Source organism: Salvia hispanica, chromosome 6, assembly GCF_023119035.1.
Source record: "Salvia hispanica cultivar TCC Black 2014 chromosome 6, UniMelb_Shisp_WGS_1.0, whole genome shotgun sequence".
NCBI lineage: Eukaryota > Viridiplantae > Streptophyta > Magnoliopsida > Lamiales > Lamiaceae > Salvia > Salvia hispanica.
In genome coordinates this window covers 17,542,200-17,557,660 of record NC_062970.1, presented here as the reverse complement: position 1 = coordinate 17,557,660, position 15,461 = coordinate 17,542,200, and the positions used below count along the sequence as shown (strand labels likewise).

The window sequence follows — 15,461 nt, the reverse complement described above, 5'->3', positions numbered from 1 at the left end:
AACGACAATCAGTGCAACCAGAAAATGGAAGGGGCGAAACAATGACGGAGACCCCACCGCCGGTCCGTGAATACCTCCGATAATCTCCTAAAACCAGTCGTCGACCCAGCGCTGCACTGGCTCCGACCCCACACTATGGTTGCTTTGTCTCAATGGAAGAGAAATAGAAGAAAACATATCAGGGGAGAGGTGAAATAGTTTCACCGGAGAGAAAAAGCTTCAGAAAATTGAAAAGAAGAAAAATTGCAGAATTTGGAAAAGAGAAGAAGCGGCGCAGAGGCGGTAATTTGCTTTAGTAAACCTATGAGTGTAGCATTATTATTTTTTTTTTTTTTTAAAGATTAAACGTAAATACTAGTAGTAGTATCACGATTTAATATGTTTTTATTAATAGTCCAAGTATTTTTAAATGTGTAAATATTTAAAATAATTGTTATTAGTATGATTCATAAATTTGATTTGATTTGACTCTTGTTTTTATTTACAATTAAATAACAATAATATTTGTAAAATTATCAATAAAGTATGTTTTTTTTTATATTTTTAAAAATATTGATACAGGCATTAATTAATTATTGTGCTTAACAAAAATAATGCAATATTTAAATTTTATTAATATATATTAATTATGTAAATATTATATTATGTTATTATTTTTCGACCCCACTAGTTTGATTTTCTGGATCCGTCATTGGCGAAATTAACACTCCCTCCGTTCCAAGATATTAGATCCACTTCTTTTGGGCACATGATTTAGGAGGTGTTGTTTAGTGGTGTAAGTGGAGTTGGTAGTAAAGTAAATTTTTACCATAAATAGAAATTGGTCAACTATGTTGGGACACCCCAAAGTGGTATACAAGTCTAATATCTTGGGACGGAGGGAGTATTTAATACTCATCCGTCCTAAAGGAAATGCACTTTAGATTCGACACGAGTTTTAATGTAAAATTGGTAAAGTATGAAAGAGACGAGGAGCAAAAAGTAATTGATAATTCAAGTATTGTCAGTGGAGAATGAGTCTCACCTCATTAGAGAAAAAAATAGTTTCCAAAATTAGAAAGTGCATATTTTTATGGTACGGACTAAAAATGAAAGAGTGCCTATTCTTGTGGGACGAAGGGAGTAACCAAATATAATTAAATATATTTTTTACTATAAATTAATATATTCATATTCAAATAATACTAGCGTATGAGAGGCGGAATATTTTAATATTTAAATAGCTATAAATAAAATATAAACATGCACTATGCACTGCATATAAATATAATTCATCGAAAAATTATACTCATTACTTGAATATAAATTAAATGATTGGATAAATTATTTTTGTTATAATTAGTTGATTTTGAAAAATGTCCAAATACATATCCATTTTCACTCATTACATTACAATAAATTAAGAATTTTATAGTTATGAACAAGTCATGTTTTTGATCATGATGAGGTTTGTAAAATAAATAATAAGCGAGAGAAACACTTCAAATGAAAAATCCAAAATTATTATAAAAATTATACAATTAGTTGATTTTGAAAGATGTTTGAATACATTTTTATTATAAATCTTCATAATATTTTTAGAAATTAAAGATTTCATGATCATAGGTTTGTAAAAGAAATACTACAGAAAAACACCTTTTAAATACGTAATTGTTGATTCACTATACAACTATATTTACTAGTCTAAATGATTAACTAGGTTTTTCAAAAAAATAATACATACAACGTGGAGCATGTAAATTAGTTAAAATTTAGATCTTATAAATATTTTAAGGATTAATTTTGATAATAAGAAATAATATTATAAATAGAGAGAGTATAAATATATAAAGAAGAGAAAAACTATGTTTGTTGGACCATATACCTCTTTGTAGAAAAAGACTAATAAGCTAATTAAGGCTACTAATTTTATATTAGTACATGTATTGAAAATAAATATATCTCATTTTACGGAGGGGGACGTTTAGAGCACCCCGACCCGTCAGCAAGAGCATGGTTGTGCTCGCCGCTGCGCTCTTGCCGTCGGCACTGTGGTGCTCTTGGCAAGAGCACGTCCGTGCCGAAGAGCAGGGCGCATGGCAGCGTTCCATTGGGATGCCCAATCGCCCCATGCGCGATTGGGTGAGTTTTTATTCCATTAATTTTTTTAAAAAAATTCATAAAAAATCGAAAAGAATTCAAAAAAAAAAAAAAAAATTATTTGTTCGGATTCTAAAAAATATAGCCATTTTGTGACCCTTTTTTAATTTTTATTTTATTTTTTTTACATCAAATAATAGTGATATCGGTCAATATTTCTCATCAAATGTTAATTTTTACTTAAGATAAATAGGTTTATGTTTATGGTTGCCATTCCCAATTTTGTAGCCTATCTATATATATAAGCATGTGCTTGTGTCTCCAGTTAGGAAGCAACAAGATTCATCAGTTATGTAATTTTTAATTTTTTAGTAATTTGTAATACTATTATTTTGGGTATTTTGAATGCATTTTAATATTGTGATTTTTTTTTAATAATTGAAGTATTTAAATTGAATAATAGAATGGTAGGACCCTTGAATAGTATAAGAGTATGCTATTGTGGAAGAGCACAGATGTGAGTATTATGCTCTTGCGAAAGAATAGAGAATTAAGAATGAATAAATATGGGGCCGGACACACATCCATACTCTTTGGCAAGAACACGGATGCTCTCCAATTGGAGGGCAGCCGCACCCTCCCATCCACCACTAACTATAATTCTAAAAATATTTATATCTTTTTATGAAGTGTATAATAAAATTAGTTTCTAAATTGCTTATAGGCTGTACATATAAGTTATTAGATCTTATAAGCTTCCCAGAAATAAGTTTTCACTCCCAATTTATTTTTTCATAATCTTGTATCAACGATTATAATCAACTCAGAAGCATTCAGATCGGAATAAATTTCCAGTCAATGAAATCCTTTTATTTTTTAAGTACGACTAATGAAATATGTCTTGATTTGAAATTTAAATGATAAAAACTATAGTAGTACTTACTTTTTTTATTTCTAACATGTACGCTTCCATTTTGACCCCTCATCAATTTCTCTCTCTAGCTTATAATTCAATTATCCAAACATGTTGAAGAGGTAAAATTCTTTGAAATATCTCACAAATAATTGTAAGTTATAAGTTCTTTCAAATAAATGTAGCCAATACACCCCCTCGCTCTTATTCCGCATCATTTTTATGTCTTTCTGGGATTAATTCAAGGCTCCAATCACTGATACAATATATTGGCATTCGAAATGTTAAAAAGTAATAAGATGAGTTACATAATTGGTGAGTTAGGGGTGTTCAACTCTTCTGGCCATTTTTAATCTTAGACATGTTTGTAAATATAGTAATTCCAATTTATAAAATTAAATGAAATAAACAAACCTTCTACAATATAACTGTATAAGTGTATTGTAAGAATAGGTATACGCATCAAAGACGCTTTGGCCGAGTGGTTAAGGCGTGTGCCTGCTAAGTACATGGGGTTTCCCCGCGAGAGTTCGAATCTCTCAGGCGTCGGATATTTTTGTTAATTTTTTATTAAAAATCTTCAAGAAAATATTCTTATAACCCAGAATTGAAAATGTACTATTTTATGACTTTAGCCTCAGCATTCCTACACTAACATGAATTTCAAGTTATCCATTATTTAATTATTTGAGCATTGATATACTCATGTTGTTTAGTTAAAGCATACAAACATTATTACCTTGCAAATTACGACCAACCGATAGACAAACTTTGACAGAATCATTTGAAGCCCAACCATGATCGAGCCACTTCATTTTTTATACTTCCTCCATTTACGAAAAATAGTTCATAATTTCATTTTCATCCATCAAAATTATTGGCATGCCACAAACCAAAGTTATTCTAATGTGATAACATGATTTGCACAAATTTTTTATTTATAGTAATATTCAATGAAAATTCAAATGTACCCGAAATACTATCAATTATTAATAGAAAAATTTAAAAAAAAAAAGTTATTTTCTGGTCCTTTCCGATCCAACCCACTTAAGAAATGAGTTTTGGTTGCAATCAAATTTATTGAAAAAGCTCATCAAAAAATTGTCCGCTGCAATCATGGGCTGAGTCTGGCCTTAACTGGGCCTAGCAAATGTCTGGGCCAATTTAACACAAAAGAAAACTCGCATGGTGCTGGCAACGGCAACAAATTTGATAATTCAAGCCAGATATAATATAAAAGGATTTTTCTTACACTACTTAATTCAACCCGAATATAATAAATTATTGTTAAATTCAGTCTGAAAGAAATGTTCAGTTTTAAATAAAACAACGAGACGATGTCATTATGAATTTAATATAATGTCTATAAAGAAAAAAAACAAATGCGTTTGGTGATTGTATTGTTGGAAAATGAATTTCACCTAAATTTTTTAATATAGAAATTTTTTATTTTTAAGATATGATCGACCAAAAAGGAAGAATTTATATTTCTAAGGAACAGAGGACATATTATTATGCTAAACCAGTTTGTCCACTTATTACTCATAAAATGTTCCATTTCGTGTCATTCCCTGAGAGTATCTTTTTATTGCCAACTATTCTTCCTTAACACTATAAATTTACACAGTTTTTTTTTCTTGAATATGCAGTTATATAGTATTTCCAATGATTTACATTAAACTCAATTTCACTTTAATGTGAATATCATATCAAATTTTGATTTTATTCCAACTATTTAAATTAAATTAAAACTGAACAGAATATTCTCTATCCACTACATTTTTACTCACAAATTTTTTAAAAATGATTTGAGTTTGTTTTAGTGTTAACCCGGTATATTTTACTCAAAAACTTAAAATCAATGAGATTGGTTTGTAGTATCTTGGAGCTAAGTACGGAGCATGTGAAAATTCCATGAAAAAATTGTTGAGTGCAATTCTGTGGCAAACAAAAAAAAAAATTCCATTTTCTGATTTTCCGGTGGTAAAAACTGGATATTTGTATTGAAAAAAGATGCTATGAAGTTATAAATTTGTAAACATGTAGAATTGTCACTCCCAAACGTTATTCATCCCTTTTAAATTTTTATTGTGACTATCGGATCGATCCGAATGATTGGTATAGTGTATTAATCCATTCTAAATTAATTAATAATCAAAACTTGATTTTAAATGTAAAATGCCTAAAAATTAAGTCCTATTATATATTATTCTTGAAATTACTATAGCTGATGTTTTCTTGAAATTATTACTATATGTGAAGTAAGTTTTGTAACATAACTCATACTATTATACATCTGCAGGTTTAATTGATATTAAAAAGATCATTTCTTAAGCGCGCAAAATTTTAACAGATTTGAATTAATTCAACATTGTAATAAATATACTGATTAAAACAGTAAAAGAAAAGAGAATCGAGTTAACAAGATATGAATTCATTGATAAAAGAGAATAAAAATCAAGGAATTAAAACTAATACTACTATATAGTAACAAAGTTCGAAGAAATTATGCTAGCATCTAAATACAATCTCATTATTCTTAAACTATACACTTCTCCATATATATGTGCTAACAATTTCTTGATCCATCTATACAAAATGCTAATAATACAATTAAATTCGATCCTTTATTTATTTATTTAACGTCCTGACAAATTCATTTCGACTATTCACATTTGGTTCGCATTGATCTCCCGGAGTGACGTGTCTCAATCCTAGCTACCCACTTTTGCACACATGAAAATGTACACCTCCAACATTGCCTATAATATCTTCAAGGTATTTATTGAACCACAAAAAACAAACAAGAAAAAGGCCAAATAAAATTGGGGTAGAGAATTGGATGGATTCCTTTGTTTGAGAGAGAGAAATAGGAGGGTTATTGAAGATGGAAATCAAGGTGAGGTAAGGAAGAGACATTAGCCAACAAACCCTCCCAATCCAATTCCTCTAGTTTGATGCTCCCATCATCATTAATATTATTATTATTATTATTATTGTAAGTGTTACTAAGATAATGGGCATTGTTGACACTTTCATAATTGGAAACTTCCAATCCAGGGGCAGAAAGGTCATTTAGGGCCGCCATCGCACCCGCTAGGTTTTCCGTACCAACCTCATTTGGCAAATTGAACATCGGAACGACGCCGTTTAAGTTGAATATGCTGTTGTTGTGCTGCTGATCCATGACCATGAGGTGGTGATTAGGGTTGAAGGGGTTTCCGAATTGGGTGGCCGTAGATGAGGAATCCATGCAGACACCAGCTGCCTCGTACTCTTGCATGAACACCGGGCCCCCTCCGACCATGTTGGCGTGGTCCGAGGAGTCGCTGTTGTTTGGAGACGATGACGTGGTTGTGTTCTTTAACCTCTTTTTGATTGTTGAATTCCAAAAGTTCTTGATCTCATTGTCGGTCCTTCCTGGGAGGCGTGCTGCAATTTGAGACCACCTGATGCATGTGATTAATTAAGGGTTAATTTCCTATAAAATCATAAAGTTTGATCCATGCTGGTTAATTATAGTATTTTGTATTTATTTTGACGTAGAATGCAAGTTGGTCTTGCATGCTTCTCTATGGATGAGGCTATGCTTTTATATAATATATAAAAATAAAAATTATACAAATAAGTATTGCGTGTAGTAAGGTCACTCTCCTAATGTTTAGTTTACTTATTTATATGGAGTAGTATCAGTCACAATTGCAGATATTCTAGTCAAATTTTGCTAACTAATTAATTAAATAATACCAGTCGAATTGCATACATGACTATGGAGTATTAATTATTAAGAGGATGCATAAATGTTTTTAGCTCTGGGATCTAAGTAACAGTGGTATATATAGATCGATTAATAATTATACTATAGCACATGTGATGCAAGTATTCTTAGATATTAATGAATAGTAAATGAAACGTTTAATGAATAAATGAAATTGTTCTTTGTTGTCCAGATACATTGCTAAATATTTCGGACAAAAAGGGCAAAAAATCAGCTATCTGGAATATTAATTAATGAATTGAACTTCATCGACTTCAAAAAAATTGGTTAATATACTTTATAGTCATATATTCATACAAAAATAATCACAATTTTAAAAGAAGATGCATAGATGAGTGAAAAGTGAGAGAGAGACCTGTTGCCAAGAATGGAATGCAAATGGATGATAAGATGCTCCTCCTGAGGGGAGAAGGCGCCGCGCTTGAGATCAGGCCGGAGATAGTTTATCCAACGCAGACGGCAGCTCTTCCCGCAGCGCTGCAGCCCCGCGTTTCTTGCTATGTCGCTCCAACACCCTTGCCCATTTCTCACCATGTAATTCATCAACTTCTCATCCTCCTCCGGCGACCACAGCCCCTTCCTCTTCACCCCACCACCATTCTTCACTATTTTATCCTTATCATTATTCCTCATTCCCATCCCAACACCAAATTTCTCTTCTAACTTATAACTCACCAATATTAGTAGATGAATATTGATTGTATTTGTCTTCTTATTTTGTCCCCCCCTCTCCTCCTAGCTATTTTTCCAACTGGCCTTGATGGAGACTGTGAAAGTGAAGATAAATAGATGATCATAATTAGAGAGAGGGGGATTATGATTATGTGAAGTGGAAGCAAAATATGTTGCAATTCTCATACACATATGATGATTACCTTGTGAGTGAAGAAAAATCCATGGGTGCAAAAATAAAGACTAACATAGAGTCAAAGACAAGAACACCTAACATCTCTTTCCTTCAAGGTCCCCCTCCAATCCGTTTTCCACTCCACCCTCTCTCTCTTTCTCATTTTATTTCTAATTAGCAACAACTAATTTCTTACTTAATCACCTTTCTTTTTTTAGTAATTTTCTCTATGCAATTCATTAATCCATACACTGGTTTAATTAATACCACCATATACAATTCTTTTTTTAATAGTTTCTCTATACAATTCTTTAATCCATGTTAATTTTTATGGAGAAAAATTAACAACTCTTGAAGAATTATTTTAAGGTCTCCATGACCATGAGGGTTACATCTTTGTTGAAATAATATGAGAGCTTTAATCGTATTTCAAGCTAATTCTTACTGACTCTCATAATGTAACTTATTACAATTATTTTGATTTTCTTCTCAACCTTTTTATCTCTTCAATGAATTTACCATCGCAATTTAATCAACTTATATTTATATACATATAAATACTATGTACAGCACTTGATGTAATGGCATGCAGTAGTATATAGTACTGTAGTACATAAAATTCTAAATATTAATTTACAGTTAATTAATATTTTATGAACTTGATTTTTGTAACATGAAAAGTAGGAGAATAAAATTGTAAGCATGTCTGTCTGAGTGAGTTAACTAACTCTACTCTTAAGCAAACGACATGAATTGTTCATTGTTATAGTTTTGAAAAGCTGTTGGTATCCAAACAATTAAGAAGCATACATCCTTCATCAACAAGCGATAATCAAACATGTACAAGAAAATAATCAACGCAATGAATTTTATTTCATTAATTTCCTCACTGAAATCATTACTTCAATTCCTTAATTATTAATTATAAGGTAAAATGGGTATTTATCCAAAGTTACCCCTAGTTTTCCTATTATTCTTCATATTATAGACTATCTATTTTGAGATTAGCTACTAAATTAAAAGTATTTCATCTCTCAAAATCAAGTGCAACACATTTTCCAACCCACACACACAGATATGTCTATATATATAACAACCTACCTAGAAGCTACATAGAGAGGATATTTATAGATAAAATTGCATGTATATACATATGGATTTGAATTTTAGGAGTAATCTTTACTTCTTGTAAAGATATACACTGATCATTGGATAGGCTTGCTTCATTTGCAGACTTAATGAATACACAAATGTAGCTTTCACCACCTAATAAACGTCAGACATGCTACGAAAGAAACTACAAAACAAGCCCTTTTTAATATTTGAATCCGACATCAACCAGATTCATTTTTAATGCAATTTAGAATTAAAAAATAAAACATGAAAGATTATAGTATATGTATGTTGATTTGCATGCGGAAGAGAGATATCGATGTTGTCTAAAGAAAGGAAAGGAAAAGAATAAAAAGGAAAACTGTGAAGGTACTCCAAGACTAAGAGTCTCTCAAATCCTCCATGAACACTTGTACAAATCTAGCTGTATACTTTTCCATCTATACGCCATTTATGACCTTGCATATTAAGATATTGAATACATCTATCTATATAGTACAACTGCAGCATATATTCATCGTATTTTGTTTTCCAAGATTGTTATTTTCTCTACATCACTCTGCGCTAGCTGGACAAATTTACTTCACATTTTCTTCATCTTGCCTATCATGTCCATAACATAATTAACTACTTACCTACTTATGCATAATGATATACTTAGGGTCAAAAAAGGACTTTACTTTAATTTACAACATAAGTTTTTTTAAATCTAAAATAACGCTGGTTGACATTTTCTTCTTTAAAAAAAAATAAAATCAGCACATCTAGGGCAATGGCATTTCCGGCCGACCCTAAGAAAAAAATTAGGCTCTTGTGGCAGTATGGGGGTGGTCGGCCCTCAGCTCCCTAAGACAGGGGCGGAGCTAGCCTTTGCTTAGATGGAGCAATGGCCCCCTCCTCACCCCCACTTACCCTTCTATATATGTTTTGGTACAAATTTCCAAATACTATATATTACTAACTTATTCACTAAATATTTCCCCCTTATTAAAATTCATAAAATTATCCTGCCCTCTCTAGTATGATTTTTTGGCTACCCCCTGCCCAAGATGTGAGATATGTACATTAAGCAACATATGAAATAATTGTACTCCCTCTAAAAGAAAATTTGAAAGTGTACTACGAGATAAGTAGTATATCGGTAATGGTATATCATGTCCTGCAAATATTACTGGTGCAATTTCATGCATACGTTTCATGAATTTATTCGTATTGTTCAATTAATTACTAACTTGCTTAGTTGATTATTTAACTTGATATGCAATATTGCCATACGCATACCTTAATTAAGTTCATTATTGCGTCTAAAAGTGACCATTGTTGTTTTCAATGAAAAACTGTTTCAATAAAGCAAAAAAGAAATTGAATTCGAGATTTTCAGATGACAAGTAATCAGTTAAAAAGGTGAAAAGCTATACATATATGTTTGGGAATTTCTTCTTTTTCACGCGAGAAAATAACAAAAACAATCCTCTAGCATTGATTTTGATGTGTTGTTTGTGATCATTTTCCGCTATATTCACCAAAAAATAGAAGAAAAGCTTCAAAAGTGTATATGTTGACCTAATAGTAGAGAGGTAAAATACCCGAAACTAAAGGTCTACTTATGTTCATTTATCAATAAAATAAAAGATTCAAACATATTAGCATCAAAATAATTACATCCTTAACAATAATAGCGAGATATAACGTTTCTCCTGAAGGAAACTTCTACAGCAAGGGATGTTGCTGGTGAATTCATTTCTTGCTTCCATCATACGTTTTTTTCCATGCTTTGAAAAAATAAATTCCAGATATTCTAGTCAACGACAATATGTAATCAATTGTGTCATTGAAAAATTTACTACAAGGGAGCTTATTCTTAAACATTACAGTGTCTCTATCATAGACTGAAGAGACTCTGAAACAGGAGTGCCATTTATTTGCAGGAGATCTGTCTTCAATTCAAAATTAGAGTTGCTTCTATCTCTTCAATTGTTAGGGCTGTTAGTACTTCCCTCAGATGTCCGATATGGGATAGGTTTGTACTAACAAGGGCAAACCATTTGAAACTGAACCCATGAACCGTTTAGAGGTTTGACGGTTGGCGCAAGAAGCGCTCCATCTGGCGTGCCCTAGTCCTTATGGACATGTCAAAAACTTTTTGATCAAACTCCACCACAAGACCACCAAGAATGCCGGTATCGATCTGCACGGGTTTACGGGCATTAACATTCCTACCACCAGAAAGAGAACCCCCCAATCGAAATGATAAGGAAACTCACCTTCTGGTCAACTTTAACCTTCTTCCCTTGTCCAAGTATCTCCTGCAATGTCTCTATTAATTCTTTCTCCTCCTCCAGAGGCAAAGGCTGAAGAGGGAAAAGAGAACAGTCATAAGAGAACATATAAATGATGTATTTCTAATGGCATGTGGATGTTAAGTTAACTTAAGCTATTGCAGTCATGCAAATGGGCTGTTCTTTACTAGATTCATGTACACTAACCCGTCAAATTCACTTAATAGTGTATGAATATCATGGTCTAAGACTCTAAGCATCAGGCATAGTTGTCGACCAAATATTTATGTAATCCTATCACAAATAGACAAGAAAAGATACCCTGCCGAGCATACGATTCATGCAATTCAAAGGTCCACAAAATGCAGCAAACCATTCAGAACTTACTGGAAATCACATTTATGCAAAAAGGGGATAATACTAGCTTTATAAATACACTCCCCAAAAGAGTGAAGGAAGCTCATAGGAAACTCTGAAAAAAGTTGCATTATTGCAGGGAGAGGGTTTCCTACCACGATGGCACGATCAAGCTTTTCATTAAGCAAGGGCGTAAGAAATAATCTAAGAAACGTCATAGGAGAGTGCATGAGAGCTATAATTCTTCGGTTGCTCCATAAACTACCAACTTAGGGAAAACACACACATACATTTATTCTAGGAGTGAGCTTACAATCACAGTTGTCACAGTAACTTTTACTTCCCCTCTGTGAGCCATGGTAAGCTCTGAGAATCTTTGCACCATCCGTCCCACATGTCCCAGCCTCCTAGCTTCAGCAACAACAGCTGGTACATGAAATGTAATGAAACAGATATGAATTTATAATCAGGATCCACCCAAAAAATTCCCAACAGGATTGCATGTATCAACATCAGATGGATGTCTAATGAGTCGACAATTATGTAATATTGGTCCTGCAATACTGCTGCAAATATTCCAATTTTTTGTTTTTTCTTCCTTCATCCAAAAAGAGATGATAATATGCATAACCTACACCCAGTTACTAACTGAATAACAGTGCTGGAGTCTAGTTGCAAGTAGGAGTTTTAAAATTATAGGATATCAAGGAGAAATCATGTTATTTGCTATGAGTATATAGATTGAAGCCTAACATATGATAGATTAATATTTTACTGATAAGAAACTATAAAGAAACTAAGAGAGAAAGACAGTCAAGAGCAAAAGGCACTAAAATATGATAACAATTTCCTACTTAAATAACCCTATGGTATCCAGGTTGCATATACAAATCCTTTTTGAAGACTTGACAATTTCAGATTTTACTGTACAAAGCAACTCCATGGAAAACAAAGACTCTCTACAGTGATGAATAAATACTGCAAGAAAGCACAAGTAGAAATAACCAACTATATTGAGATCCAATGCTGAAAAAAAAACATATCTCATGTTAAATGCATTAAACCTCTCTAACACTAATGACATACAATTAAACTTTGTGATCAGTAGAAGATAAAAAAAATCCAGTACCCATGAAGTTCTTTGTGATATCTGAAAATTTAGCTTGACTGCAGATATCATTTATTGCCTTCACTCTGGCGTCTGAAGTTACTGAAGCATCCTTCATGAATTGAGCAAAAGTAGGGCTTTTCTTTGAAGCCTCAACAAGGGTAAGAAGCTCAGATTCAACTTTGTCAAGTACATTTGCTTTAACTGCTGCAATGTATAAGGCCGATGCGTAGTTTCCAGAAACTCCAAACATTGTCAAGGGAACCTAGAAGGAATAATATAACTTCTTCATAATATTCTACTTAATTAGATTCTGTGTTCTCACAAATCGTAAGTAATGTAGTATGCTAGTCAAAACATTTTCTTCAGGAGAAAAACAATGAATAGGACTATAGGAGGCCTATTTTCAAGAAAACATTTTAAACAGTTTGCATAACAATATAGCTACAAGTGAAAATGATAAAGCAGCAGACGCTATAGACGGCCTCAAGCCACATAAATTCAAGTATGAAAGTTAATAGAATGTGCTTTTGCAAAATGCATTTATTGGAAAACAAATGGTGAGTCAGCAAAAAATAAAATAGTAGAAATCTAAGAGCAGTTGAGAAAACTGATACTCTATTAAAAAATTCAGAAGTAAAATCGTCAAAGAGCAATCAAAATAACCACGATATTGAACATGTCAAATACACAATCCCCAAACACCATAAATATAAGTGAAATAGTATAAAAAAGATGAAGATGAGCATACCTTCACTTTCTGCTGTTTAGAAGCAGGGGCAGCTGCATAGGTCCTCGTGAACTGGGAAGTAATTACAGTTGAAACTCAAAACAATGGCAACAATTTAAGAGATGTTACATCTACAACTTCAATTCAAACCATCCCCCTCCCCTTAAAAAGGGCCAATTGAGGTACATTATAAATGATACGACAAGAAAAAAGATAAAAATAAAGGAAAACATATTTTACAAATGCGGCTGCACTAATTCGTGATACCTGAGTGAGAGTGGAACCGGAAGAAAGAGCAGGTGTGGAGGCGGAGGAAGATTCAACAAAGAGGGCTGGGCGGAGGAGAGGAAGCCCCGATCTGATACGCATAGGCATTGCCATTTCGGAGATGTATTAATTTAATCTCCTTTCAAATTCCCCTTTTCTCCACTCTGCAATTGGATTAATTAGGTTTGGAAAGGGCATAGATTTTCCGATTATCATTTGTCAAGTGGACCAGGCCGGATCGGCACAACCCATAATTGAACTGGGCAGTTTATTTCTTTATAAATCCCGCCATAATTGAAATGGGCTGTAACTTTATTTCTTTATAAATCCATACATCTTTAGTTTATCCCACTAAAAAATGTTATATTTTCAGATTTAGTAAACTTCTCTTTCATATTAATTTAAAATTTATATTACCACTATTTACTTTACGAACAAAACAAAATTATCTAGGTTCCTATGTTATTTCACAATAGTAGCATTTTTTTTGGAACGAATTCTTTTTCACTTTTATCATAAATGGTAAGCATGTCTCACATTCTATCAATTTATTCAATTCACATTTTATTATAAGACTAATATATAAGTGGAACTCATATTCCACTAACTTAATAAACTCACTTTTCGTTACATCTTTTAAAACTCGTGTTGAAACCAAATAGAAATCTTATTGTGGGGTGGAGGAAATACTATTTTCCATAGAATTAGATATTTTTTTCATGTAATTATTAAATGTTATTCCTCTAGTCCGCCAGAAATAATCTAAATAGTGAGAAAGAAATCAAGTTGGTAAAGTGAGAGAGAGATTAAAGAAAAAATCTTAATAAAATATGATAAAAAGATAAAAGTGAATAATATATTAAAAGTAAGTTTCAATTTTTAATACAAGATAAATTTTGGTGAACGGACCAAAAAAAAAGATGAGACTATATTTGATGGAGAGGAAGTGTAAATTAAAAATAATAGCGATGGGAATTATTTATAAGATCTCTCTTTTTCAACTTTAATTCCAATATAATTATTAAACAATTTTTGAATAAAATACGATAATAGTTTTTTATTATAATGAATTATAGATTTGATTTCCGAAAACAATGACATTTACACCATTAAAGTTTTTGAATTATGAAAAATGTTGCAAGAGGTCTTTGAAAAATGAAAATTAGTCATATGAAATATTTTTTCTGTTTTTGATTTATATTTGTGGGCCCACCAAATCTGGCGAGCCCACTGTAAACGGCTCTTGCCTTAATTTTAAGATAATTGTTGCGACCTAATTCAACGACAATTTCCACTGATGCACTAAAATCTAAAATGAGATAGGTAATTAGTTTCAATAGTACTTTAAAATCAATCATTTTTCTTGGTTACTTAGTTAAAAAATGCCTATTTTTAGGTTCACACTAAATCAAATTAAAAAAAGCATAGAATAGAGAATATTCTTTAACTTTAAGTTAGTATAAATGGTTGGAGTAAAATCATATTTGATGTGACATTTATGTTAAAATGGATTTGAATTTAGTGTAAATGGTTGAAGATGCTATTAAAATGTAAGAATTCCATTTTTCATGGACTAGATTTGTAATTCATTATTTTCATTAAATAAATATGCATATTCAAAATTATCTTATTTTAATTACTTTGGGGCTCACTAATTGTGATACTAGGCCAGGATCACACAAAAATTGTTGGGGCTCCCTAATTTGTTTTCACAAAACGATAATTTTTTACTATTAACTTTTGTTTAAAATTAGATGTACCAAAATCAAATTATGATCTAAATTTTAATGCAACCACATAATTTTTTTATTTCTCACACCATGCAGTAACTTATTAAACATGAAGAAGGATTGGTGGTGAAGTTCCATTAGCCAAGTCAAACAAAATAAAAATCATTATAGAAAATAACGGTAGAGGTAGTAGTGTTGCGATCTGCGGAGTACTCGTTGCTAATGGTGTATCCCCGTGCCGAATGGAAAACACCGGTGCC

The 15,461-nt window shown here is 32.0% G+C and overlaps 2 protein-coding genes and 1 non-coding gene across 3 annotated transcripts; 1 reads left to right on the top strand and 2 right to left on the bottom strand.

Moving 5' to 3' along the window:
- Positions 1–3,459: 3,459 nt before the first annotated feature.
- On the top strand, positions 3,460–3,541 carry TRNAS-GCU. Its single transcript has one exon. It is a non-coding gene; the product is annotated as a tRNA-Ser (tRNA).
- Positions 3,542–5,410: 1,869 nt separating this feature from the next.
- LOC125193385 (transcription factor MYB83-like) lies at positions 5,411–7,664 on the bottom strand. Its single transcript, XM_048091164.1, has 3 exons — positions 7,646–7,664; positions 7,126–7,537; positions 5,411–6,441 (listed from the first exon to the last, which is right to left on the bottom strand). The coding sequence occupies exons 2-3, from the start codon at positions 7,407–7,409 to the stop codon at positions 5,871–5,873; spliced, it is 855 nt and encodes a 284-aa protein (XP_047947121.1). The 5' UTR covers positions 7,410–7,537; positions 7,646–7,664; the 3' UTR covers positions 5,411–5,870.
- A 2,649-nt stretch (positions 7,665–10,313) lies between these two features.
- Positions 10,314–13,653, bottom strand: LOC125193151 (ATP synthase subunit O, mitochondrial-like). Its single transcript, XM_048090894.1, has 6 exons — positions 13,472–13,653; positions 13,226–13,276; positions 12,496–12,739; positions 11,680–11,792; positions 10,995–11,081; positions 10,314–10,918 (listed from the first exon to the last, which is right to left on the bottom strand). The coding sequence occupies exons 1-6, from the start codon at positions 13,583–13,585 to the stop codon at positions 10,799–10,801; spliced, it is 729 nt and encodes a 242-aa protein (XP_047946851.1). The 5' UTR covers positions 13,586–13,653; the 3' UTR covers positions 10,314–10,798.
- Positions 13,654–15,461: the final 1,808 nt, after the last annotated feature.

Excerpts from the sequence above, each read along its gene's own strand:
- LOC125193385 (XM_048091164.1), bottom strand. The coding sequence starts at position 7,409 with ATGGGAATGAGGAATAATGATAAGGATAAAATAGTGAAGAATGGTGGT. Across the intron at positions 6,442-7,125 it reads CATTCCATTCTTGGCAACAG|GTGGTCTCAAATTGCAGCAC; the intron begins GTCTCTCTCTCA and ends CACATGCATCAG.
- LOC125193151 (XM_048090894.1), bottom strand. The coding sequence starts at position 13,585 with ATGGCAATGCCTATGCGTATCAGATCGGGGCTTCCTCTCCTCCGCCCA. Across the intron at positions 13,277-13,471 it reads CCGGTTCCACTCTCACTCAG|TTCACGAGGACCTATGCAGC; the intron begins GTATCACGAATT and ends ATTACTTCCCAG. Across the intron at positions 11,082-11,679 it reads TTACTGTGACAACTGTGATT|CCTTTGCCTCTGGAGGAGGA; the intron begins GTAAGCTCACTC and ends TTCCCTCTTCAG.